Here is a 25948-nt window from a genome sequence, read left to right as displayed (position 1 = left end):
AGATAATTTATTTGAAACATGTGATGCCTAGTAGCTGATCAATACATAACAAATCTGTTTCCTCTTCTATCCCACATGTATGCTGGTATTAGTTAAAGGTTAAGGTCTAATTAGAAAATTTACCCAAAGCATTAATTTATTCAACAATTAAATACTGAAACTCGAATGTCTATCAGACCCGTTCTAAGTAGAGAGGGTAGTTGTTCTATGTAAGACTTAGAATTTTGCATCTTGCGTGCACTTGAACGCTCCCTCTCTCTCTCGAATACATAAATAAAATACTAAAAAAAAACCTTTATGATCTTGGGATAAGAGAAGATTTCACTAAAAATAAGGAAAACAAAGGAAAAAAGAAAACATGTATTTGACTAAACAAAAATGTAAAGCTTCCATGTAACAAAAAATAGCAAAAAGATAAAAGACTAGCAATACAGGGGGAAATGACAATATATAAATCAGAAAGAAAAATGAAACCACCCCCCCAAAGTGAGCAAGAAATAATCAACAAAAACATATATGTAAATGACCAACAAACATGAAAAGATGCTTACTCTCATAGATAACCAAGAAAGCTGCTACTTTAAAAAATGAGAAATCATTTTATTTTTTTTAAGGTTTTATTTATTTGCCAGAGAGAGAGAGAGCAAGCAAGTACACACAAGCAGGCAGAGAGAAAGGCAGAGAGGCAGGCAGAGACAGCGAGAGAAGCAGGTTCCTGCTGAGCAAGGAGCCCGATGCGGGACTCGATCCCAGGACCCTGGGATCACGACCTGAGCTGAAGGAAGCGGCTTAACCCACTGAGCCACCCAGGCATCCCAGAAATCATTTTAGATATACAAAAACTTTCTTTTCTTCTTCTCCTTCTTTTTTTAAGCAGTAAGCATGTTTTATTTATTTTTTAAAGAAGGTTCCACACCCAACATGAGGCTTGAACTCACTACCAAGAGTTGCATACTCTACCAAGTGAGCCAGCCTGGTGCCCCAGACTGACAATTTTCAAAGGCTAACACTACTGAGTATTGATGAACACATGGCAAAGGGGAAACTCTCAGTCACTGCTAGTGAGGCAGAGGTGTTAACAGCCATTTCAGAGATTCTTTAGCAGTTACATAGCAAAACACATAAATTCTCCGTGATTCAATAATTCTACTTCACATACATGTTCACTGTATGTTCACATAATAAAGTGGTAGCAAAAAGCCTAATGACAATTTAAGCAGTAGAAGGAATGGATTAATACAGTATGGTACAGTTACGTAACAGCATACTATATAGCAGTTAGAAAGTACTATAAACAGGGCGCCTGGGTGGCTCAGTGGGTTAAGCCGCTGCCTTCGGCTCAGGTCATGATCTCAGGGTCCTGGGATCGAGTCCCGCATCAGGCTCTCTGCTCAGCAGGGAGCCTGCTTCCCTCTCTCTCTCTCTCTGCCTGCCTCTCCGTCTACTTGTGATCTCTCTCTGTCAAATAAATAAAAATCTTTAAAAAAAAAAAAAAGAAAGTACTATAAACATGTATAATACATTTATATGAACACATATATGAACTCAGATCTTAAAACATAATGATAAATGAAATTATGATACTGTAACACTTAGGTAAACTTTCTTAACACATAAAATAATATTCTACATATATATCCATCAATAATATATGTAAGAGTATTAAAACTGTACTAAAAACTTATACTTTAAATTCATAGTAGCTATTGTCTTTGAGGGGACAAAGAAAATGTCAACTTTGTATAATTTGTCTTATTAAAAAATAATATATTAACAGCTGTCAGTTCTAAGTGAGAGGTATATATTTGTTGTCATATTATCCTTGACACTTCATTTTTCTAAATTGTAAAAAAAAAACAAAAACAAAAAACAAACCCAAAACTAATAAAGGTCACCAATAACATCATAATTTAATTCTCTTCACTTATTTAAATACTCATAAAAACTAATATATGTGAATTCAACCTGCTAATACAACAAGATAAGCAAATGGAAATGAATATACTTCGTTATGTCATTATGTTGATAAATCTAAAAACGCAGGATAAAATATATCTCAGAAATTTTTTCTGAGATATATTTTATCTAAAGGTAAAAAATTTGATTTTAGACATCTTTCATAAAATCACTAAAGTGAATTCTTTAATTTGTGTATTTACAAACTGACAGCTAAACTATCCTACAATTTTCATCTAAACACTAAAAAATAAGTAAAATGTACATGCCCTAAAATAAACCAACTAACCTGTATGGGTTCTTCTATGTCTCTGAAGCTCATCGCTCCTTGTGAATCTTTTGCCACAAAACATCCAATTGCATACAAAAGGTCTTTCTCCAGTATGCCAGCGAAGATGTGCTCGTAGGTGAGATGTTTTGCCATAAACTTTTCCACATCCTTCAATGTGACAGATATGCTGTTTCTTTTTTCCTGGTTCATTACTGCCTCTAACAAAAACAAAACCCAAACATTAATTACACTCCCAAACACCAAGCTTGTAATTATGGAAAAATAAAAGGGAATCAAGGTTTTTAAATGATGCATATCTGAATGTGTTTTTAAAATCATGATGCTGCAACTGTAGTTAAAAATCAGAAAATTTTCAGTTAAAAAAAGAGTTATGTACTAAACCCAAAACTGCTGTGAAAACATGTTTATCCCACAGAGTTCATGTTCACCATGGACTTCATGTTCCTTCCCTAATAGGCTCTTCCCTTGCGGGGGAGAAAATTTGTAAGCTTTTCAAGACACTTGAAAATTCTTGTCTAAATACCAAAAAGAATGGTAATCCCCATTTAAAAAAGTAAGGTTCAGAGTTTCACTTCCTGCAAGAGAGCATGAAGAGCTCCATGGGCTTACTCCCCAGTGAAAATTATAAAAAATAAAACAAATACTATGTACAGTCTCTGGAAATGGTTTCATGAGCATACAGCACATAAACAAATAAATATTCAAGAAAAAAAGAGTAAGAACAGTGATGGTCTGTGGTATTTGAACCAAAACCCAACCCTCTCTCCCTCTGCCCTGTCACCTCCTTTGACATAAAACACTCTAGACTGGTACAACCAAGAGCAGGGTTTCCTCTTCTCGCCTCCCAGTTGGAGGGTTATCTCCCCAGGAAGGGGGAGGATGTCAGAATTTCTCATTCTACTCCCAGTTATCTGTTGCTGAGGCTAAGTTCCGGGCAAGTATGGCTGACAGGTAGGGAACAGAGAACTCTCCTCTCCCGCCCAAACCCAACTCCTGAGACCTTGGCTCTGCCTTGGATAGGGCACAATGAGAGTAGTGCAGTACAGATCATCCTTGACCGAGGTCACATTTAGTGCATACATTAGAACTGTGAAGTCAACAGAAGCAAGCCAAGAAAACCTGAAGCTACTGCTTCTCCCTTGCCACCAAACACTCAGCTCCTAGAGCAGGGACTCCACTCAAGATAGAAATGTGCCACTATCCCAACCCCAAGTTCAGGAGCCTTAACAAAGAGATCCTAGCCAGAGAGAGAACACAGCATAAAACAGAACTCTAAATTTCTTCCCAAGGAATTGAATTAATTTGCAAACAAAGTGTGAAAACATTTGAGCCTAAGGGCACTCTTAAAAATAGTGCAGACTGTTGCAAAACACAAACGGGAGGAGACTGATAGACACACTGGAGAAACAGGCAAAACTATTGGCTGGCTAGGTTGTCAGAAAGGAGAAAAGAGGCAGCTGGGAGTAGTCCTCTAGAGTCAGAATAAATCTCAAACACAGACCTGTTGATCAGTATGGAGGTTCCTCAAAAAGTTGAAAATAGAGCTACCCTATGACCCAACAATCATACTACTGGGTATTTACCCTAAAGATACAAATGTAGGGATCTGAAGGGGCACATATACCCGAATGTTTACAGTAGCAATTTCACAATAGCCAAACTATGCAAAGAACCTAGATGTCCATCAACAGATGAATGGATAAAGATGATGTGGTGTACATACAAACACACACACACACACACACACACACACACACACACACACACACACACACAATGGAATACGAGGCAGCCATCAAAAAAATGAAATCTTGCCGTACGCGCAATGAGGTAGATGGAACTAAAGGGCATTATGCTAAGTGAAATAAATCAATCAGAGAAAGACAATTACTATGATCTCTCTGATATGAGGAATTTGAGAGGCAGGGCAGGAGGTCATGGGGGGTAGGGGGGAACAAATGAAACAAGATGGGACTAGGGAGGGAGACAAACCATAAGAGACTTAACCATGGGAGTGAAACCATAAGAGACTCTTAATCTCAGGAAACAAACTGAGGGTTCCTGGGGGATGGGGAGGGAAGGAGTGAGGGGGTAACTGTGTTACGGACACTGGGAAGGGTATGTGCTATGGTGAGTGCTGTGAATTGTGTGAGACTGATGATTCACAGACCTGTACTCCAGAACAAATAATATATTATATGTAATTATGTTAATAAATTAAAAAAAAGAATCTGAACAGATCAGTCTGTAGAGTAATCTATGTTACAGGGCACTGTTGAAAACAATAGAGCAATCAGTTGACAATTAGCGGAGTTTAATAGCTGGGTGTGGTCAGGGAAAGGACTGTCAAAGATTCTTGCCCAAACCACTGTCATCAAGGGTCACTAAGCAAACCTGATTCTGCATCCACTGAGGAGCAACACGCTTCATTGGGGGGGGGGGGGGGGGGGTCTTCACCAGAATAACCCAGCCAGTCACTAAATAAGCAAGCGAACAATAATAATAAGCCAGAGATGGGGAAAGGCAGGGGAGGCAGTACTAAGTTGCTATAATGAACTAAAGGACACCATGATTAAAGAAGCAAAGAATAATAACAATGTCACATGAGGGGCACCTGGGTGGCTCAGTGGGTTAGGGCCTCTGCCTTCAGCTCAGGTCATGATCTCAGGGTCCTGGGATCGAGCCCCACATCGGGCTCTCTGTTTAGCAGGGAGCCTGCTTCCCCCTCTCTCTCTGCCTGCCTCTCTGCCTACTTGTGATCTCTCTGGCAAATAAATGGATAAAATCTTAAAAAAAAAAAAAATAACAATGTCACATCAAATGGGGAATATCAATGAATAGTTACAAATGATTAAAAAAATGGGAAACTGTGGTGATGAGAAGTACAAGTGAAATAAAAAATTTACTAGAGGGACTCAGAAGAAAAAATAACAAAAATCAACATAGATCAATAGAGATTATGCAATCCAAAAACAGACAAGAAAAAGAACAAAGGAAAATGAACAGGGTACCTAAGAAATGTGGGACACCAAAGTAATGAGTGAGGGAAGCAGAGAAGAGAGGAGGGAGCGGGGAGAGCGGGGGAGAGAGAATGCAGCAAAAAAAAATATTCAAAGAAATAATGGCTGAAAACTTAATAAACTTACTGAAAACATGGATGTACACATGCAGGAAGCTCAACAAACTCCAAGTAGTGTAACTGCACAGATCCACAAATAGATACTTTATATGCTAAAAATCCTGAAACCCAAAGCTAAAATCTTGAAAGCAGCAAGGGAAAAATAACTCCTCACTTACAAGGGAACCGCAGTAAAAGAAAGAACTGACTTCTCAGCAGAACAATGGAGGTCAAAAAGCAGGGTGAAAACATGTGCAAAGTACTCAAGAGGAAAAAAAAAAAAAAAAAACTGAAACAAGAAGACTCTATCCAGCAAAAACTACCTTTAAAAAATGAAGCAGAAATAAAGATATTGAGCAGACCTGCTTTGCAAGAAACTGAAGTTCTTCAGGTTGTAGCAACTGAACCCAGAGAGTAATTCAAATGTACACAAAGAAACAAAAGAGCACCAGCAGTGGTAATTATGTAATTACAGAGGACAGCATAGGCGCATTATTTGTTTTAGCAGATTTAAAAAGTAAATTTTATAAAATAATATGTGTAAAATGTATTGTCAAACCCATAACATTATAGAAATGTATATATTAAATATTTTTCCAGTAACAGCACAAGGCAGGGAGGTGGGAGCAAAGATGCAGTGGGCTAAGAAAATGATGCCAGAAAGGAACTCAAGTATCAGGAAAAAATAAAAAGTGATAAAATTTTAGTGATAAAATTAACATAGCAAAAGTTATATATATTTGCTCATCTTCTCTCAACTTCTTGCCCCCCAACCCAAATGTCAGAGTTCTTGGTCAGATGTGAAAACACTTGAAAAAAAGTCCTTAGCAACCTCCAAATTATTCTTGGTGATCCTGATAACCCTCTGGCCTCTCAACTTCTTTTAAAGACATAACATTATATAAAGTAACAATTTATAACAATGTATTATTGAATTGGTAACACTTATAGACATAATGTATACTGTAACAATATACATAATAGTACATAACATATAAAAATAACATCGCAAGAAGAAGCAAAAGGGAATAGACCTATAAAGAAATAACTTCTATAATTCACTGGAAGTAAATTACTATTAACCTTAAATTGATTATGACAAGACATATATGGTGAGGTCAAGAGCAACTACTGTGGAAATAACTAAAATAATACAGTGAAAAAATTATTAACAAAATTAAAATACTATTTTACAAATTAAAGTGCTATATTATATTCACTTAATGCAAAAGAGAGCAGTAAAGGAGGAAGAGAGAAAAAGACATGAGACACAAAAAACAAAAAGCAAAATGAAAGACATAAATTCAACCATATCAACAACATCTAATGGATTATACAATCCAATCAAAAAACACATTTGGTCAGATTGGATTAACAAAAAAACCAAAAAACCAACAGGGGCATCTGAGTGGCTCAGTCATTTAAGAGCCCATCGGATTCTTGGTTTTGGCTCAGGTCATGGTCTCATGGGCCATTGGATTTAGCCTACATGCAGCTTCACACTCAGCCAGGAGTCTGCTTGAAGAGTCTCTCCCTCTACCCCTTCCCTCACTCTTGCTCGCTCGCTCTCTAATAAATCAATCTTAAAACAAAACAACAACAACAACAACAACAAAAAACCAAGATCCAACTACATGCTGTCTACAGGTGACACAGTTCACATTTAAAGACAGAAAGATACAGGTAGATTAAAGTAAATCAATTAGGCAGAAAAGCAGTAAGGAAACAGAAGACTTGATAAATTTGACCTAACAGACATGCACAAAGCACTCCACCAAACAGCAACAAAATACACATTCTTTTCAAGTGCACATAAAATGTTCTCCCAAGATAAATCATACACTAGGCTATGAAACCTCAATAAAAGACAGAAATAACGCAAAGTATGACCACTTTGCCATGAGACTAGAAATCAACTATTGGGGGAAACTGGAAAATTCCCAGATATCTAGAAATTAAACAATACACTCCTAAATAACCAATGGTCAAAAAAGAAATCCACAGTGAAAGCAGGAAATACTTTGAGATGAATGAAGACACATCATACCAAAATTCAAGGGATACATGTAAAGCAATACCTAGAGAGAAAGTTTTAGCTGTAAATGCCTACATTAAAAAAGATCTTAAATCACTAACCTTCCATCTTAAGAAATGGAAAAAAGCAAATTAAATCTAAAATAAAGCAAACGGAAGGAAGGAAATAATAAAGAATAGAGCAGGAACTAATGAAACCGAGAATGCAGAAACAACAGAGAAAAATCAATGAAACCAAAAGCCGATGTGACTTTTTGAAAAGGTCAAAACTTAACAACCCTTCAGGTAGACTGGCCAAGAAAAAAAGAGAAGACACAATCAGAATCTAAAATCAAAGAAGACTCATCATCAACCTTATAGAAATAAAAAGTTATAAAAGAATACCAAGAATAACCAATAACCATATAGCAATTACTTAAATAACTTAGATGAGATAGATTAAATTCCCAAAAAGACACCAAGTACCAAGACTGACTCAAGAAAAATCAATCAATCAGGAAAAAACCCTTAAGAGTGAAGAGACTGAATTAGTAGTCAAATAAATACCCATAAGAAAAGCCCAGGACCTAGACAGTTTCACTGGTGAATTCTGCAAAATATTTAAAGAATTACTACCAGTTCTTCCCAAAATTAAAAAAAAAAAAAAAAATGGAGGGAACACTTCCCAACTCATTCTATGAAGCCCGTATTACCCTTACCAAAAGCAAACAAAGACATTTTAAGAAAACAACAAACCGATTATCTCTCATGAACACATGAACACAAAAATCCTTAAGAAAATACTAGCACACTGAAAATAGCAATATATAAATTATGTACCACGACTAAGTTGGATTTATTTCACAAATGCCAAAGTACTTTAACATCTGACAACCAATATAACACACCATACTGACAGAATAAAACACAGAAACTACACAATCATCTCAACTGATGCAGAAAAGCATCTGGCAAAATCCAACAACCTTTCATGACAAAAACACAATGAAGTAAGAATAGAAGGGAACTTTCTTAATTAAAGGCATATATGAAAAGCTCAGAGTTAACATCATACTTAATGGTGAAAGACTGGACCCTTTCCCCCTGAGATTAGGAACAAAACAAAGATGTCCATTTTTGCCACTTCTTTTCAACATTATACTATAGGTCTGGACAGAACAATTAGGTAAGAAAAAGAAATAAATATCATCCAAAGTGGAGAGGATTAGGTAAAACTATCTCTATTTGCAGACGACATGATCTTACATACAGAAAATCCCTAATGAGTCCACTAAAAAACTAAGTTCAGTAAGGTCATAAGATACAAATCAGTAAACAAAAATTAACTGTATTTCTATACACTTGCAATGAACAATAAAGAAAAAAGTTCCATTTACAATAGCCTCAAAAAGAATAAAATACTTAGGAATGAATTTAACAAAATAAGTACAGAACTTACACTCTGAAAACTACAAAACAGTGTCAAAGGAAATCAGAGATCTAAATAAACAGAAAAACACATACCATGGAAAGTATCAGAGGACAATACTGCTGAGTTGGCAATATTCCTCAAGTTGATCTAAAAATTCCATACCACCCCCCATCAGAATTCCATCTGCCTTAGGTAGAAACTAACAAGCTGATTCTAAAATTCACAGGGAATGACAACTGTCTCTTTGATAGTGATATCAAGAAAGTAAAAAGACAACTCTCAGAATGGGAGAAACTATCAGCAAATCATATAACTGATAAGGGACTTGTATCTAAAATATATAAAGAGCTATTACAATTTAATTTTAAAAATCTAATAAAGATTCATTCATTCATTTTAGTGAGAAAGAGATAGCACCCAAGCAGGGGGAGGGGGAGTGGGAGAGAAATCCTCAGGCAGACTCCCCACTGAGCGTGGAGCTCCACACTGGGCTCAATCCCAGGACCCTGAAATCATGATCCGAGCTGAAACAAGAGTTGGACACTCAACCAACTGAACCATGCAGGCGTCTCGCTTTTTTTTTCTTAAAATGGGCAAAAGATCTTAAGAGACATTTCTCCAAAGATATGCAAATGGCCAATAAGCAAAGCACATGAAAACATACTTGACTAAAGGACGTCATCAAAAAAATGCAAACTAAAACCATACTGAGATACCATTTCATACACTCTAGGAAAGCTGTAATCAAAAAGCCAAATTAAAACAAGTGTTGGCAACAACTGGAACTCTCATACACTGCTGGTGGGAATGTAAAAACAGTATACCTACTTTGGGAAACCACCTGGCAGTTCCTCAAATGGTTAGACTTAGAGTTACTATATGGATCATTAATTCCATTCGTAGGTATACGCCCAAGAGAAATGAAAGCCTATGTCCACACCAAAATTTGTAGTGTTTACAGCAGCACAGCAGCCAAAAGGTGGAAAAATTCCAAGTGTCTATCAACTAATAGATAAGTAAAATACTGTGTATCCATACAATGGGTTGTTATTTGTTCATTTAAAAGAATGAAGTACCAGTATCTAATACATGCTATAATATGGATAAACCTTAAAAAATATTATGCTATGTAAATGAAACCAGTCACGAAAAAATCACATACTATATGATTCCATTTATATGCATGTCCAAAATGGCAAATGTATAATGACAGAAATTTGTTCAATGGTTGCCTAGAGCTGGGAGGATTGGAGGATGAGGGGGTGAGGTCTTAGGAATACAGGGGTTTCTTTCTGAGGTAATGAAAATGTTTTAAATTGTGAGGATGGATGCACAGCCATGTGAACATACTAAAAACTAATGAAATGTAGACTGAGGGAATTGTATGGTATGTGAATTTTCTATCAATAAAATTAAAATTTTTACATAATAAATGAAACAAGAAGACCATTTTAAAAAGTACAAGGTGCATGGCAGAAGATGACTAAAACTCCACTCCTAGACTAGCTCAATTTAATCCCTGTCATAACAACACTGTATCTCAACTTCGTGGTACAAAATTAGTGATATCCTAGTGATCAAAGTACCCAGCCAATGGCTTGGTTTTAACTATTTTATGCCTTCCAGAGAGATAAAGTTGGTAATAGAGCATTTACCTTCCTTCTCCTTCCCTACAATTAGGACAGGAACAGGCAACTCTTCGAAGCCTCTTGCCAGGCTGCACCTCTTGATCAGAAGCTTGCTGGCCTTGCTGCAAATGCACTTGTGTGAGTTGGTCAGGACTAACAGCACCTATCGTTGCGTTAGCAATTCCTCCAACTGCTACAGTTACAGGAGCTATGGTGGCTTGTTGGACCTTTACTCCATCTTGTCCTTGCTGCTGACCTAAAAATTGGGGGGGAGGGGGAAAGAGTATTATAATGTTTTCTATTTCTAAAGAAAGGATTAAAAAAAATTCCATGTGGACATTTTAAAGCTAACATATTTGTTTTAATAGTTAATCTGTGTAAAATACAACAGCAAAGGGGTTGATTTTTACTACGCAAATCCTCCTAAATTATAATATTCTCATTTAAGTAGCTCAGGCTGCCTCTGTATCAGGCTGGTGGGACTATACATAAATCATTTAACCCCCTGGTGGCTTTAATTTCTCCATCTGTAAAATGAAGATAATAATATTTGCCACCTACCTACCTACCTCACCAAAGTGCTCTGGGAATTCATGAGTTATTATTTGAAAAGCACTCTGAGATCCTCAGATGAAAGATGCTGTAGCCATTTCCACAGTAAGCAACATACCCATTCACTCCAAGAAAATATAGGAATGAGAAGTAACTAAACAAATGATTAAGTTTTATAGATATTTCTCATTCCTCCATAATTTAAAAATAAGCAAACATATCTTTATTGAGGAATCTTTTTTATTATGCACAGTGAGTTAAGTAGTTTTTTAAAATGTAAAACCATCCATGATTATTACATACTATCGCTATAATCATAAAACAGACACTTTGGGTATTACTACTTTATTCACTCATGTATCTTAGGACTTAACTTTTCTTCTCAGGTTAGTACATATACCAACTTGGCTTTTTCACTTAAAACAAACTATGATAAATAATATATAATATAACCAAAAAAGCCCCATCTACTTTATGGTTTAAACTGACCCTGAAGCGCAAGTGAGTATGCCTTATAATGATCCTTTCTTTCATCATGGTTCTTTCTCTGTATTAGGTTTGGAATAGCAGAAAACACCAATTTGTAAACTAATGCTCCCACCTCTGAGAGCTGATGTAAGAATTGAACAAGTTAATTTTTACAAACCCCTTACCACAGTGCCTGGCACATAACTGTTCATTTGTTAACCATTACTGCTGAGTTTCCACTGAATTGGGTGGCAACACAAGAATAAAATATGGTAGCAGAAATAAACACGTGAGAATTGAGTGTAAAATAAAAGGGCTTATTTCAAAGCTGCATATGTAATACTTGAAACACACAGAGCACCCAGGAAAAGAAAAATTAGTGCATGAGGAAAGAGTACACACTTTCTAAACAAAATTAAACCTCTGATTGTCTCAGCCAAAGTCAGTCTCATTCTCCTGTGTATTCGAAACACTCTGAAACCTTTGGAATAGCACCAATAACTATAATACAAATAAAAAATATATGTCTTTTGTACTGTTTTAGTAAGGATACATTTTTGTTTTTCTACTAAATTTAAATTTCTGATCATTTTTGAATTAACATACTGTGATAGGTAAAGCAACGCAAGTAAAGTCAGATGTCATAAATTCATGTGCCATTCAAAGATCATGCACTTGAATATCCTCAAGCCTCCTCACCTCTTAATAATGCTGACCTCTCTAAAATTTCTGTCTCCTATCTACTTCAGAGAGTTCTTTATGAAGATCAAGTTGATTTCCTAAAGGGTAAAGACTTTGTAAACTTTAAAACAATACACACGTGTAAAGTTTAATTTTTATACCTCTATGTATCTTCTGAATACTTAATTTTTCCTGCTGTTGTTCATACAACACTAGGTCATTCCTTTCAGGCTGCAGTGGTATTTAAAATGTCCTTTACTACGTCAAAGAAGTGCTAGGAATCCCCGATCACTGCCTGGTCATTCTTAGATCCTTCCTTAGATCTTTAGATCCCTTAGATCCCATTCCTTAGACCATTTCTGTGATAGATTTCTCAACCCTTCATATTATGAGCATTTATTTGTTCAACGCCTAAACAACGTGGCAAGTTATTGAAATGAATAGTACTAAGCCAATCATATTTGAATTTATATATTTAAGCCTGACAACTCTCTTGACTTCTTCACCTAGCTGTCCTAGACAGTTCAACATAGCTCAGTGTTAGTTTTCTTTCATTTCCACTGCTACCAGTCAAGTATAAATCACCAAACTCTTTCATTTTATTTTATTATTTTTAAGACTTTATTTATTTGACAGAGAGATACAGCACAAGTAGACAGAGCGGCAGAGAAAGGGAGAAGCAGGCCCTCGGCTGAGCAGGAAGCCCAACGTGGGGCTCAATCCCAGAACCCCGAGATCATGACCTGAGCCAAAGGTAGACACTTAACCGACTGAGCCACCTAGGTGACCCTAAATCATCAAATTCTTTACCAAAGCTTCTAGGTTACTCAAGTTTAATGCTACACACCCTCAAACCTCATCACATATTATCAGTCTCTCCCCTGTTCACTCTGCTCCTGACAAACTGGCCTTTTTTTCTAGCCCTCAAACAAATCAAGCTCATTCCCTTCTTGGGGCCTCTGCACATCCTCTCCAGTCTGGGTGGGAATGCCTTGGCACCCAAATCTCTGCACCACTGACTCCTTAGTAATATTCTAAGTTCCTGATCACATCATCTAAAATGGACTACCATTTCTGTATCATCACCAAGTTTCATCTTACTTGGATTAGATTATCTTGTCCTTGTTTAAACTTTTTTGTCTTCACCTCACTTCTGAATGTTAAGTTCCATGAGAGCACAGATCTTGCCTATCATGTTCACTGCTGTCTCCAGCATATGGAACACTACTCAACACACAGTACCCACTCAATACATAAGCTTACTAAAGGAATGTTTAAAAATTAATTCATCTTCAAAACTTGCTCCTACTAATAATTCTGTTTTGCTAAATGTTAACTACCACTCTCCTTATTACCTACACTTGAAACATTAAAACATCAACTTTTAACTAAAGTTCTCCTTTACCTATTAATTATATCCATATGATAGCCAAGTTAAAAGGCACATAAAAGCATAATAATAGCTCTTACATTCGTCTTATCTTTCTGTCCCCAGAACCATCACCCTGGTCCAGGTTGGTATTACTTTATGCCTCTACTAGCCTACATGGGACTCACATCTCCTATCTCATCCTTCAAACTGTTTCCAGAAAAATCTTAAAATGCCGTTCTGATCATATCACTTCCATGCTCACTAACTTTCAGTCATTCCCCATCAGACAAAGTCTGGCATTCAAAGGACTCCACCACAAAGACCTAACTCCTGGTTCGCAGACTTCCTCCTTAACGGTCAAATCCAATGTGTATTTTCTCACTGCTGCATTTGACACAATCAACCATTCTGTTCTCCTTAAAATTTGACTGAATGAGTTATTAACTCCTTACATTCCGAGAAACCCCTTTCTCTCTGTTAGCCATTATAAGCATTTAAATCTAAGCTTTTATCACATTTTTAATTTTTTAAAAGATTTTAAAGTAATCTCTATACCTAACATGGAACTCAAACTCACAACCTGCAGATCAAGAGTCACATGCTCCACTGACTGAGCTTGCCAGGCACCTGTGTCATATATTTAAAAAGATTTATCCACACTTGTTGCCTTTACTCCTCATTTCCCATTCTCTCCTCAAACTACTTAAAACTGTATGGCCAGGGGCGCCTGGGTGGCTCAGTGGGTTAAGCCGCTGCTTTCAGCTCGGGTCATGATCCCAGGTCCTGGGTTCGAGCCCCACATCAGGCTTTCTGCTCGGCGGGGAGCCTGCTTCCTCCTCTCTCTCTGCCTGCCTCTCTGCCTACTTGTGATTTCTCTCTGTCAAATAAATAAATAAAATCTTTAAAAAAAAAAACAAAAAACTGTATGGCCAACCAAGCACTCTACTAAAATCATGACAATCAGAATTAACAATTTATAATTTGTAAACCCAAAGATACTCTTTGATCTTGTTTCAGCTCTCTGGAGCATGTGAAGCTGTTTATGCTACACTCTCCTTGAAATGCTTTCCTTGTCCTTCACTGGTAACTACTCACCACTGGTGTTCCTCCTATTTCTCTAACCATCCCCACACTGATGTCTTTCCTAGGCCATTTTTCCAGTTTTCTGAATTTTCTTCTCATTCTCACTCTCTCCTTGGGTTATCTCATGTACTTTCATAAATTTTACTACTATGTGTGAGCTGATGGCTCTCAAATCTGTATCTTCTGCTTAAATCTCTCTCAAGTGTCATACTCTTACTGTCATCTGGCAGGGAATATGTCCAACAGATTTCTCACATGCAATGTGTCTAGGAATCAGACCAATTATCCTACTCTTGTAAACTAGTTCCTTCTCACTGCCCAAACTGAAAACTTGAAGCCATTCTTAACTCTCCTCCATCTCCTTCTACCCCCACAACAGGAGCTATCATTTTATAATTAGTTACTGGATGTCTGACATCTGCTATTTTACCTGCTCCTCACATCCCTGTAGATTGAGTACTGCTGTCCCTATTTTAAGTTAAGAAAACTAAAGTTCTGAGGGCACCTGGGTGGCTTAGTTGGTTGGGTGTCTGCCTTCGGCTCAGGTCATGATCCCGAAGTCCTGGGATCAAGCCCAACAGGCTCCCTGCTTAGTGGGGGAGCCTGCTTCGCCCTTTCCCTCTTCCCCTACTTGTACTTTCTCTCTCAAATAAACAAAATTTAAAAAAGAAAATAAAAAGGAAAACTAAAGTACTGAGAGGTACATAAAACACCCAAGGTCACAAAACAGGTAAGCGACAGAGCTGGGATTTGAATCCAGGTCTAGTAACTCCAAAAGCTATTCTTTCCCCTGCATGTATTACTTACAATAAAAGCAGTCCTTGTTGAGTATACCTCTTCAAGGTACCTCAGATTTGTCCATTTTCTCCATCCTTATTGCCAATACATTAGAACAGGTTCTTATCACCATTATGCCAGTTCTGTCCTTTCCAATTTCATAATGCAGATGCAAATCTAGTTCCCCAATGATTCTTCAATACATTCACAGTAAAGTCAACATTTCTTGGCACAGGATGTAAAAAAGCTCTTCATAATCTAGCTTTTGCTCACTTTTATAGCTTCATCTCAGGAATCCTCCACCGTCCCCACTCTCAACACCAGCTACACTGAACTCCTACTTCCTCTAATGTTCCAAGCTTAATTGTCTCTGGGCCTTTGACTTATGCAGCCAGTATCCAACATATTTTCCCATGCCGAATTTCCATCTCTGTTGGTCTGACAAAAGCTCAATTCATCTTACAGAACTCATTTAATGTGTCATTCCCTTTGGGAAGTTTTCCTGACAGGTGTCCTTCTGAATCTAGGTCAGAAACCTCTTCTTTCTTTTTCTATAACATCCTGTGCATAAATTTCATTATATCAATGGGCAAACTACATGGTGAACATATACTGTAAATGTTTATTTGTTTTGTCTTCCCAAGAGATCATATACTCTTGTTTCTGAGGAGCAAAATACACCTCCTGTTTTTTCCATTCCTAAAAATGGATTGCCTGAGAATGTTAAAACTTAAGAACAAATGACTGGTCCATGTGCTAGTGGATGTTGCCACTGTATTGAGTTGAAATTATGAGTACAGAAATTTCCCCTCAAATGTCACCTTTTTTATAGGGTAAGTTGGGTACGGGATGACTTATAAATTAGACAATGAAATCTGTATCAATTAAGACCACTATTTTACTTATAATTCAATCTGTAAAATTAGGACTATAAAAAAAATAAGCACACAAAAAAGCTGTTAGATAGGAAAAGCAGTTGGTTTGCTGCAATGACTTTGTGTTCAATTTGTCAAGGAAAAATTAATAATAATAATAAAGATTTTAAAAATATAAGAAGCTGTGCCAATGATAGTGCTGGTGAAAATGGGAAAGACAAGTAATTACAGAAACAAACTACAATAGTTATTAAAATGTCTGAAGGAAAAAATTAATGCCCTTTTGAAACTCTAATCTGTAAAGTTTCTGTTACCACATAATCTTACACATAACTCAAGATTTCTTGGTACTGTAACTACGCATCATGATGGAACGTAGAGTGACCCTTCTTTTCTTTTCCTTACATGATATCAGAGGTAAAAACAAACAAACAAACAAAAAATTCCAAGGCTGCTTGGAACAACCAGGCCATCTTTCCTATTCCTTTCCTTATTTGTTCTGCTTTTTTTCCCCAAGTACAAAAACTGGGCCAAGGGTAACGGGCACCAGTTGTTTAGTAGGTGACATGATATTAGGTCACTAGATACTCAGGAACATCTAGAATGGTTATTTAGGAGAAACTCTGTTTCTTGCACATTTTCCTTGAGCAACAGCAGGAGTGGTCTTTTGCCTCAAAACAGTACTAAGATACTTGAATTTAAGCTTAAAGGAAGAAAGGAATGTAGATCTAACTAGTGAAGAAAAACAGCATGTTCCATAAACTGTAACCTAGTTCTCTGAATTTTGAGACAGGGGGCCTACACCTAAGCCATAAATGTACTACTCTAACTTGAGTTTCAGTATATTTAGCTCCCTAAGAGACCTTGGGGATTGAATTAGAATCTGAGTATTCCTGGTTTCTCTTATTAGATACCCTCTCATGCCATCACAATATTAATCACAAGATATTTCTAACCAAAGCTGCTCAGGACAGAGGGCCTCTGTGTGGTTTTATGTCCTATGGCTAGCAAACTTCGTGGCACACTGGACTAAAATCCATATAAACATAGCAAGCTTTCTTACTAAAGTAGGCCAGCAGCAGGTCACAAAGCTACTAGATGATACCTAGCTTGCAAAAGACCCATTAACATGGGTGGCAAGACAGTAAGAAAAAGAGTTAGGTGGACATATACCATAATTATCTCCTGCTTCATCGATACGGAACTTAGATCATTTAAGTGTACATCCCAAAGTGTAAGTCAGAACCTGCCACTGAAACTACTGTGTTTCTTTTCTCTCACATTCATGCTTTAGCCTGTGACAGGTGTTAGGACATTCAGCAAAACCTGCTGTATAACAGAATATACTTTAAAAAATAATTATAACCAATCTTGACATTTAATGAAATGGGCCAAGATTTCTTCCTTTCCACATATTTCGAAGAGGGTAAATACAGTTTAGTATTACAGATACATACACTTAAAGTTTTTTCTTCTGATTTTAACAATGCATACTTACTAGAGAAAAATATTAAAGAGAAAATAAAATCATGCATATATTTATTACCCAGAGATTATTACTATCACCATTTTGGTGTATCTGCTTCTAATCTATTCTGCATTTTGATAATGATGCAACACTACTACGTAAACAATCTGTCGTATTCTGTTCTTTTTTACTTATTTAATAGTGTAAATGCTTCCATGTTATTACAAATCCTTTTGAAATAGTATAATGATTGTATAATAGTCCATCATACACATATACCAGAACTTACAAAACCATTACCCTGGTATTAAACATTAAGGTTATTTTGAAACACACAAGTAACCCAGAGCTATATAAATAATAAACAACTTGAACAAAAATATTCGTTCTTATTACTTCCAAGAGATGGAGCCCTGGAAGTGAGATTACTAGGTCAAAGGATATGGAAACACTCTTAGAAGACTTTACATACCCATTAAAAAAAACACAGGAGCATATAAAAAGAGCTGCATTCATTTGACTTCCCACTAGAAGTATATAAGAGTACTTTTGCATCTCATGCACAAGAGAAATTCAGTAAGATGAAAACAAAAAAAAAACCTTTAATAGACAAAAAATTGATATCTCACTATAGTTTTTAACAGAAGTGATTCCTATTCCTGCCTTTAATATTCTATATATCATGAAGGTGCAAGTCAATGCAATAAGATAAAATAAATAAATGAGGAAGGGAACTCTAGAAAATTGACAAATTATTAGAACACATAAGACATTTCAGCAAGACTGCCAAATACAAGATAAACATAAAAAATCAACAGCTTTCCTCTATAACAGCAATTTTCAATTAAAAAAAAAAGAAAAAATTCCATTTGTAATAGCAACAATAACCATGAATACCCAAGAATCAATCTAATTAGAAATGTGCAAGTCTCATGCAGAGAAAGGGGAACATTCTTACACTGTTGGTGGGAATGCAAGCTGATGCAGCCACTCTCGAAAACAGAATGGAGGTTCCTCAAAAAGCTAAAAATAGAGCTACCCTATGACCCAACAATTGTACTACCCAGCAACTGTTCTACTGGGTATTTACCCCAAAGATAAAAATGTAGCAATCCAAAGGGGCACCTGCACCCCAATGTTTATAGCAGCAATGTCCATAACAGCCGAACTATTTATAGAGAGTCCAGATGTTCATCGACAGATGAATGGATAAAGAGTGTGTGTGTGTGTGTGTGTGTGTGTGTGTGTGTGTGTGTGTGTAACGGAATACTACTCAGTCATTAAAATGAATGAATCTTGTCATTTGCAATGAACAGGATGGAACTAGAGGGTATTATGCTAAAGTGAAGTAAGTAAGAGAAAGACAAATACCATATGACTTCACTCATATGTGGAATTTAAGAAACAAAACAGATGAACACAAGGAAAAGGAAGGAAAAATAAAATAAGATGAAAATAACGGAGGCGAACCATAAGAGACTCTTAGCCATAGGAAACAAAATGAGGGTTGCTGGAGGGGAGGGTTTAGTGGGATGAGGTAACTGGGTGATGGATATTACAGGAGGGCATGGGATGTAATGAGCACTGGGTGTTATATGTGACTGATGAATCACTGAACTCTGTCTCTGAAACTAATAATATACCCTATGTTAATTAACTGAATTTAAATAAATTTAAAAAAAGAAATGTGCAAGTCTTGGGGAAGAAAACATAAAAAACATGTATGTTCTTACAGGGAAGATTCCTTTTATAAATGTGTTAATTTGGGACGCCTGGCTGGCTCAGTTGGTTGGGCAGCTGCCTTCGGCTCAGGTCATGATCCCAGTGTTCTGGGATCGAGTCCCGCATTGGGCTCCTTGCTCAGCGGGGAGCCTGCTTCTCCCTCTGCCTCTGCCTGCCTCTCTGCCTGTGCTCGCTCGTGCTCTCTCTCTCTAACAAATAAATAGACAAAATCTTAAAAAAAAAAAAAAAATTCTCAATAAAAAAAAATTTTAAAAATGTGTTCATTTTTCTAAAATCAACTCATACGAACACAATAATAAATTAAGATAATAAATTTTCCAAGAAACACTACTAGCTGATTCAACATGTGAAAGATCAGGCAAGAAAATTCTCAAAAGTAAAATAGTAGAATAAAAACGTATTACAAAGCTATAGTAATTAAAAACAATGTAATAATGGCTTAGAAAGAGAATTAGCAACTAGAATACAGGTTCTAAAATAGATTCATGTCCATATGAGATTTCAATTTATGATAAAAATGACATCTTAAATCAGAGGAAAAAGAAGAAAATGATTTATTTTGGCTTGGGACTACTGGCTATCTGGTGTGCTGTGAGGATGGGAGTGGGGTGAGAAAGTTCAGATCTCAATCTGACACCATTCACAAAAGTAAACTGCAAACAGGTATTTAGAAAAAACAACTGAAAGTAGAAGCAAAATAAAACTACAAACAAAAAATATTAGAAAAAAATACAGAAGAACTACAGGGTTTACTTTCTTTCTTTCTTTCTTTTTTTAAGATTTTATTTATCTGAGAATAAGAGAGAGAAAGGATGAGAGAGAGAGAGAGAGCACGCACACGCACATGAGAAAGGGGAAGGTTAGAGGGAGAAGCAGACTCCCTGTCCAGCAGGGAGCCTGATGCGGGACTCAATTCCAGGACTCTGGGATCATGACCTGAGCCAATGTCAGTCACTTAGCCAACTGAGCCATCCAGGTGCCCCAAACTACAGGGTTTTCTTAAGCAAGATTCCAAAACAAAGGAAAATATTGATAAACTTGATCATTATTAAAATTTTGTAATTTTTAAGACAAAGATACAACTTTACCTATGTATCTTCACCTTTGCTTAGATCAAAACCTGTTGAATAATCCTTATTCTTTTTTTTTTAAGATTTTATTTATTTATTTGACAGAGATCACAAGTAGGCAGAGAGGAAGGCAGAGACAGTGGAGGAAGCAGGCTCCCCGCCGAGCAGAGAGCCCCATGCAGGGCTCGATCCCAGGACACTGGAATCATGATCTGAGCTGAAGGCAGAGGCTTTAACCACTGAGCCACCCAGGTGCCCCAAATAATCCTTATTTTTTACTTTTTTTATTTTTTTTATTTTTATTTTTTTTAAGATTTTATTTATTTATTTGACAGAGAGAGATCACAAGTAGACAGAGAGGCAGGCAGAGAGAGAGGGGGAAGCAGGCTTCTCGCTGAGCAGAGAGCCCGATGCGGGACTCGATCCCAGGACCCCGAGATCATGACCTGAGCCGAAGGCAGCGGCTTAACCCACTGAGCCACCCAGGCGCCCAATAATCCTTATTCTTGATTCCTGTCTTTCTCTCATACTTTATTCTCTACCCTGCTGAGTGCTCCTTCAAAACAAATCCAGGATCCAACCACTTCTCCACCCAACTCCACTAATTGCACCCTATTCTAAGCTAAAGTTAATCAAAGATTTTCTTCTGCTTGACTACTGTAATTGTTAACTGCCACCACTGTCCTACTCCATAAATTCATTCTTAACATAGTTCCCAGAAAGATAGTGTTGCTTCTCTACCTAAAATCCTACAGCGCATCCTACTGTATTCAGAGCAAATACTGAAGGGCTTATAATCACCTACAAAGTCCTATACATAAACTGGCCACCCATCACCTCTTCAATCTCATGCTCTGGCTCCTCCTTACCGTTCCTTGAACACACTAGGCATAATCCCAATTTATGGCCCTTGAACTCTGTTCTTTCGGCCTAGAACGGTTTTGCCTCAGCACATGTATGTTCAACCTTCTTACTTCTTTCAAGTCCTTATTCTAATATCACCTTCTCCATGTGTCCTATACCCAGAGTGCTCTATTTATAACAGTTATGGATGGCCTTCCCTCTCCAGCAATCCTGTTCTGCTTAGCTTTACTTTTTCCAAAGACTATGAAAATATGAATACATTGTATCAGTATTTAGGACAGTAAAAAATCAGAAACTACCTAAATAGTTATGAATTGGGGAATACTTGAGGAACTGTAAAATAGTTAACACTACAGCAATGTTGTGTAGTAGTTAAAAAGAATGTGAAAAATCTTTACATACAAACCTAAGAGATCTCTAAAACATATGATTGAGTTAAACAATCAAAGTTCCTGATGATTACATTACAAGCATTACAGATATCCTACAATGATAGTCACATGTAATAAATAAATGGGAAAAGTTCTGAAAGGACATGTAACAAACTGATTAAGAGTGCTTACTTCAAAAAGGGGATCTGAAGAATGGAATGAAATCAGCAGGAGCTTTTTTGGCTTTACTTACCCTAGGTACATTTTTAAAAAATAAAGACAATGTTTCCATGTGTTAGTAACATAATTAAAGATTTATCTTAAAAGAAAAAAAAAGTTGGTAATTCAATATGGCATTTCATTATTGCTTTTATCTGCATTTTTAAAAAATTCCTAATGGAGTTGAAATGTTTACTTGCTATTTGAATACTCTTTCTGAATTAAGTGTTCATGTCCTTTGCCATTTGTCTACTTGGATTCTCCTTTTTTTTTTTTTTTTTTAAAGATTTTATTTATTTATTTGACAGAGAGAGATCACAAGTAGGCAGAGAGGCAGGCAGAGAGAGAGGAAGGGAAGCAGGCTCCCTGCTGAGCAGAGAGCCCGATGCGGGACTCCATCCCAGGACCCCGGGATCATGACCTGAGCCGAAGGCAGCGGCTTAACCCACTGAGCCACCCAGGCGCCCCTTGGATTCTCCTTTTGAATAGCTCTACTTATTAAGGAAACTTTGTCTTATTTGTTGAAAATATTTTATATAATTTGTAACCACAGACATGAAAACCAAAGGAAATAGGGCTTGTTCAACCCCTATGAAGTAGGCTATAAATGACATTTAAAGAAATTATGACCCCATAATAACATTTAAAAGTAACAGAAACATGAGGAGCAAGTAGAAATAACAAAATGAAGGTACAATCTTACTATCCACTTCCTTCAACTATTACAGATTTGATTCTTTTAGCATTTCCTACCAACCCTTTGAGGTAAACAGGGCAGTTATTAATTTTTCCACACTACTGATAAGAAACAGACTCAAAATAATCCAACTGGCCCTTACTTCTTATGAGAAAAAAAAAAGTTTTACATATTTTTTTCTCAGAGTGAGCATCAGGTAACATTTCTCTGTAGGTAAAATAGACCCACAAATTTGAAAAACAAAAAGATCTATCTTTTTAAAAAATTAAGCCAACTACCAATAATTCAACTAATAATTCTAAATTATTCAACTAATAATTCTAAATTATTCTGAAAATAATCTACTTAATAATAGTGAAGCAACAGGTTCATGATGCTACTTTAGGTATACGTGTTTCATAGTTGTGTTTTTTACATATAGACTAGAAATCATGTTTATCTACTAGAACTGATCAGAAAAAAACAAAATTGTTTATTTCTATAATATAAAACTTGCCACAGAGGGCCAGGGAGACTTCTTACTTTTTTTTTTTTTAAATATTTTTTATTTATTTGGCAGAGATCACAAGTAGCAGAGAGGCAGAGAGAGAGGGGGAAGCAGGCTCTCTGCTGAGCAGAGAGCCCGATGTGGGGCTCGATCCCAGGACCCTGAGACCATGACCCAAGCCAAAGGCAGAGGCTTAACCCACTGAGCCACCCAGGCACCCCAGACTTCTTACTTTTCTGAAGAATACTAAAATGATTCTCAACTCAGCCTATTTAGGTTTATTTCCTCTAGAGATTAAATTTGGTGTCTGCCGAAATAAATCTAAGGGTCTTTAAAGGTATACACAGGAAAGAACAAAAGTCTCTATAAGGGGGCACCTGGGTGGCTCAGTGGGTTAAAGCCTCTGCCTTCGGCTCAGGTCATATCTCAGAGTCCTGGGATCAAGCCCCGCATTGGGCTCTCTGCTCTCACGCAGCCTGCTTCCCCCTCTCTCTCCCTGCCTGCCTCTCTGCCCACTTCTGGTCTCTATCTGTCAAATAAATAAATAAAATCTTAAAAAAAAAAAAGAAGAAGAAGAAGAAGCTGGTTTGCTTTATAAGACAAGGAGAGTGTATATTCCTAAACATATAAAGAAAATCAGGTATGTCTAGGGGTAGAGGGAGAAATGGGGGAGAAATGGGAAGTAGCTGCTAATATGACGGGAGAAATGGGAAGTGACTGCTAATATGACTGGGGTTTCTTTATGAGGCTAGGAAAATGTCCTAAAATTAGACTGTAGTGATGGCTGCACAACTCTGTAAATATACTAAAAACCAGTGAATGTAATCTTTAACTGGCTGTCCTCTATAAGAATCATACCTCAATAAAATTGTTCTAAACAGGGGTAGCTAGAAAAAAAAAAGTAATTTTTTTGGTTCTAAATCTTTTCAAAATAATGGTTTTCAACGGGAGATAATTTTGTCTTCCAGGGGATATTTGGGAATGTCTGGAGACATATTTGGTTGTTGCAACTTGGTGGATCATTACTGGTATTTAGTGAGTAGAGGCCAGGGATGCCGCTAAACATTTTACCATATGCAGGACAAACCCCCAAATCAAAGAATATCTGGCCTAAAATGTCAACAGTGCTGAGATTAAAAAACTCTAATTAAACTAAGCTCCCAAAGAGCTAACGTTTGTGGCTCTCATATATTCATATCTTTATAAACAACTATAACCAAAATTGAAATTACAAAAAATTAAAATATGGCACATTTGTACGATACCCATAAAAACTATAAAAAACTATATGAGTGTCCACTAAAAAAAACCCAGAAACTACATGACTGAATTAAAGCCTTTACAAAGAGAGTAATATAAATTTGGGAATGGGCTTTGACAGCTTTGACAAATGACTTGGATAGATTCCATATTACAGTGGCAATACAAAAAATAATATCCTAAGTTTGGAAATTATGCTCATTAGTTACAAAATACTTCTTTATTCAAAAAGCTGTAACAAGTGTTTCCTACAGAAGAACTATAACTTGAGAACATTAAGAAGTAACTCAGTGCTGTCCGCATTCTTTAAATGAAGATGAACCATATCACCCAATGAATTCCGAGACTATTTACACAACATGGAACATGTACAATTTTTTTTTAAGATTGTATTTATTTTATTTGACAGACAGAGATTAGAAGTAGGCAGAGAGGCAGGCAGAGAGAGAGAGGAGGAAGCAGGCTCCCTGCTGAGCAGAGAGCCCGATGCGGGGCTCAATGCGGGGCTCGATCCCAGGACCCTGGGATCATGACCTGAGCCGAAGGCAGAGGCTTTAACCCACTGAGCCACCCAGGCACCCTGGAACATGTACAGTTTTTAAACCAATATCGAGTTTCTGAGTAGGCGCAACAGACAGTTTAGCAAAGCATATAAATTTAACAAAGCTTTGGAGCCAGGAAGGCCTGTCTTTGAGTTCTAATTCTTTCTACAGTTTCTTTTTTTGAGGACCTCAGAGTAGTGGGAATTAACTGAGATAATGTATGTAACACACTTAGCGTGATACCTGCAATAAGATGAACACTCAAAGAGAAACGTTAACTCCAATACATTTGAAATTACATAATTTATTAAGTACAAAAACTATAAGAGCCATTCAGATTTTTATAAGTCTTAGATCTTTGAAAGAGAACTTAGGGTACAAGTAAGATTGATTCATTCAACAAACATTTCCTGAGTACCTGCTGTGTGCTTAACACTGCTGGGTAAATAAGGTGTGACCTGAAACTCTCACCTGTAAGGGAGACAAGCAAGTAATTATGATACATACAACAACAACAAAAAGCATAAGATGCTTAATTAAGTAGTACAGAAGAAAGCAATTCACTGTCAAGAAGAAACATGAAGGCTTCATGGAAGATAAGAAACCACTAACTGATGGAAAGTAAAAGCAAGTAGGAAGGCCACAGGAAGAGTATATTTAAAGGCCTAACTCTGAGACAACATGCCCACAGAGTTAAAGTTCAAAGAAGTGAGGAGCTAAAGACAGAACTGGAGGAACAGATCAAGAAGGATCCTTATAACTGGGTTATAAATGGTAAGTTTTAATTAGGGGGGGTCCCTTCTCCCAGTTACTTTTTATTACCCTATGATGTTTTATTATTTTACTTTTTAAAAAAGATTTTATTTATTTATTTGACAGACAGAGATCACAAGTAGGCAGAAAGAGGGAGGGGGAAGCGGGCTCCCGCTGAGCAGAGAGCCTGATGGGCTCAATCCCAAGACCCTGAGATCATGACCCAA

The 25948-nt window shown here is 36.8% G+C and overlaps 1 protein-coding gene across 2 annotated transcripts in view; it reads right to left on the bottom strand.

The window, feature by feature from the left end:
* SP4 (Sp4 transcription factor) overlaps positions 1-25948 on the bottom strand; it is a 91725-nt gene that overhangs the window by 32974 nt on the left and 32803 nt on the right. For both annotated transcript variants that reach the window (XM_047695299.1, XM_047695298.1), the window contains exons 4-5: positions 10467-10695; positions 2246-2445 (exon numbers count right to left, since the gene is read on the bottom strand). In XM_047695299.1, the coding sequence (XP_047551255.1) occupies positions 2246-2445; positions 10467-10695 (429 nt within the window). The remainder of the gene's footprint in view (positions 1-2245; positions 2446-10466; positions 10696-25948) is intronic.

This window comes from Lutra lutra, chromosome 11, assembly GCF_902655055.1.
Source record: "Lutra lutra chromosome 11, mLutLut1.2, whole genome shotgun sequence".
NCBI classification, from domain to species: Eukaryota; Metazoa; Chordata; class Mammalia; order Carnivora; family Mustelidae; genus Lutra; species Lutra lutra.
This window is presented reverse-complemented; position numbering and strand designations above follow the sequence as displayed.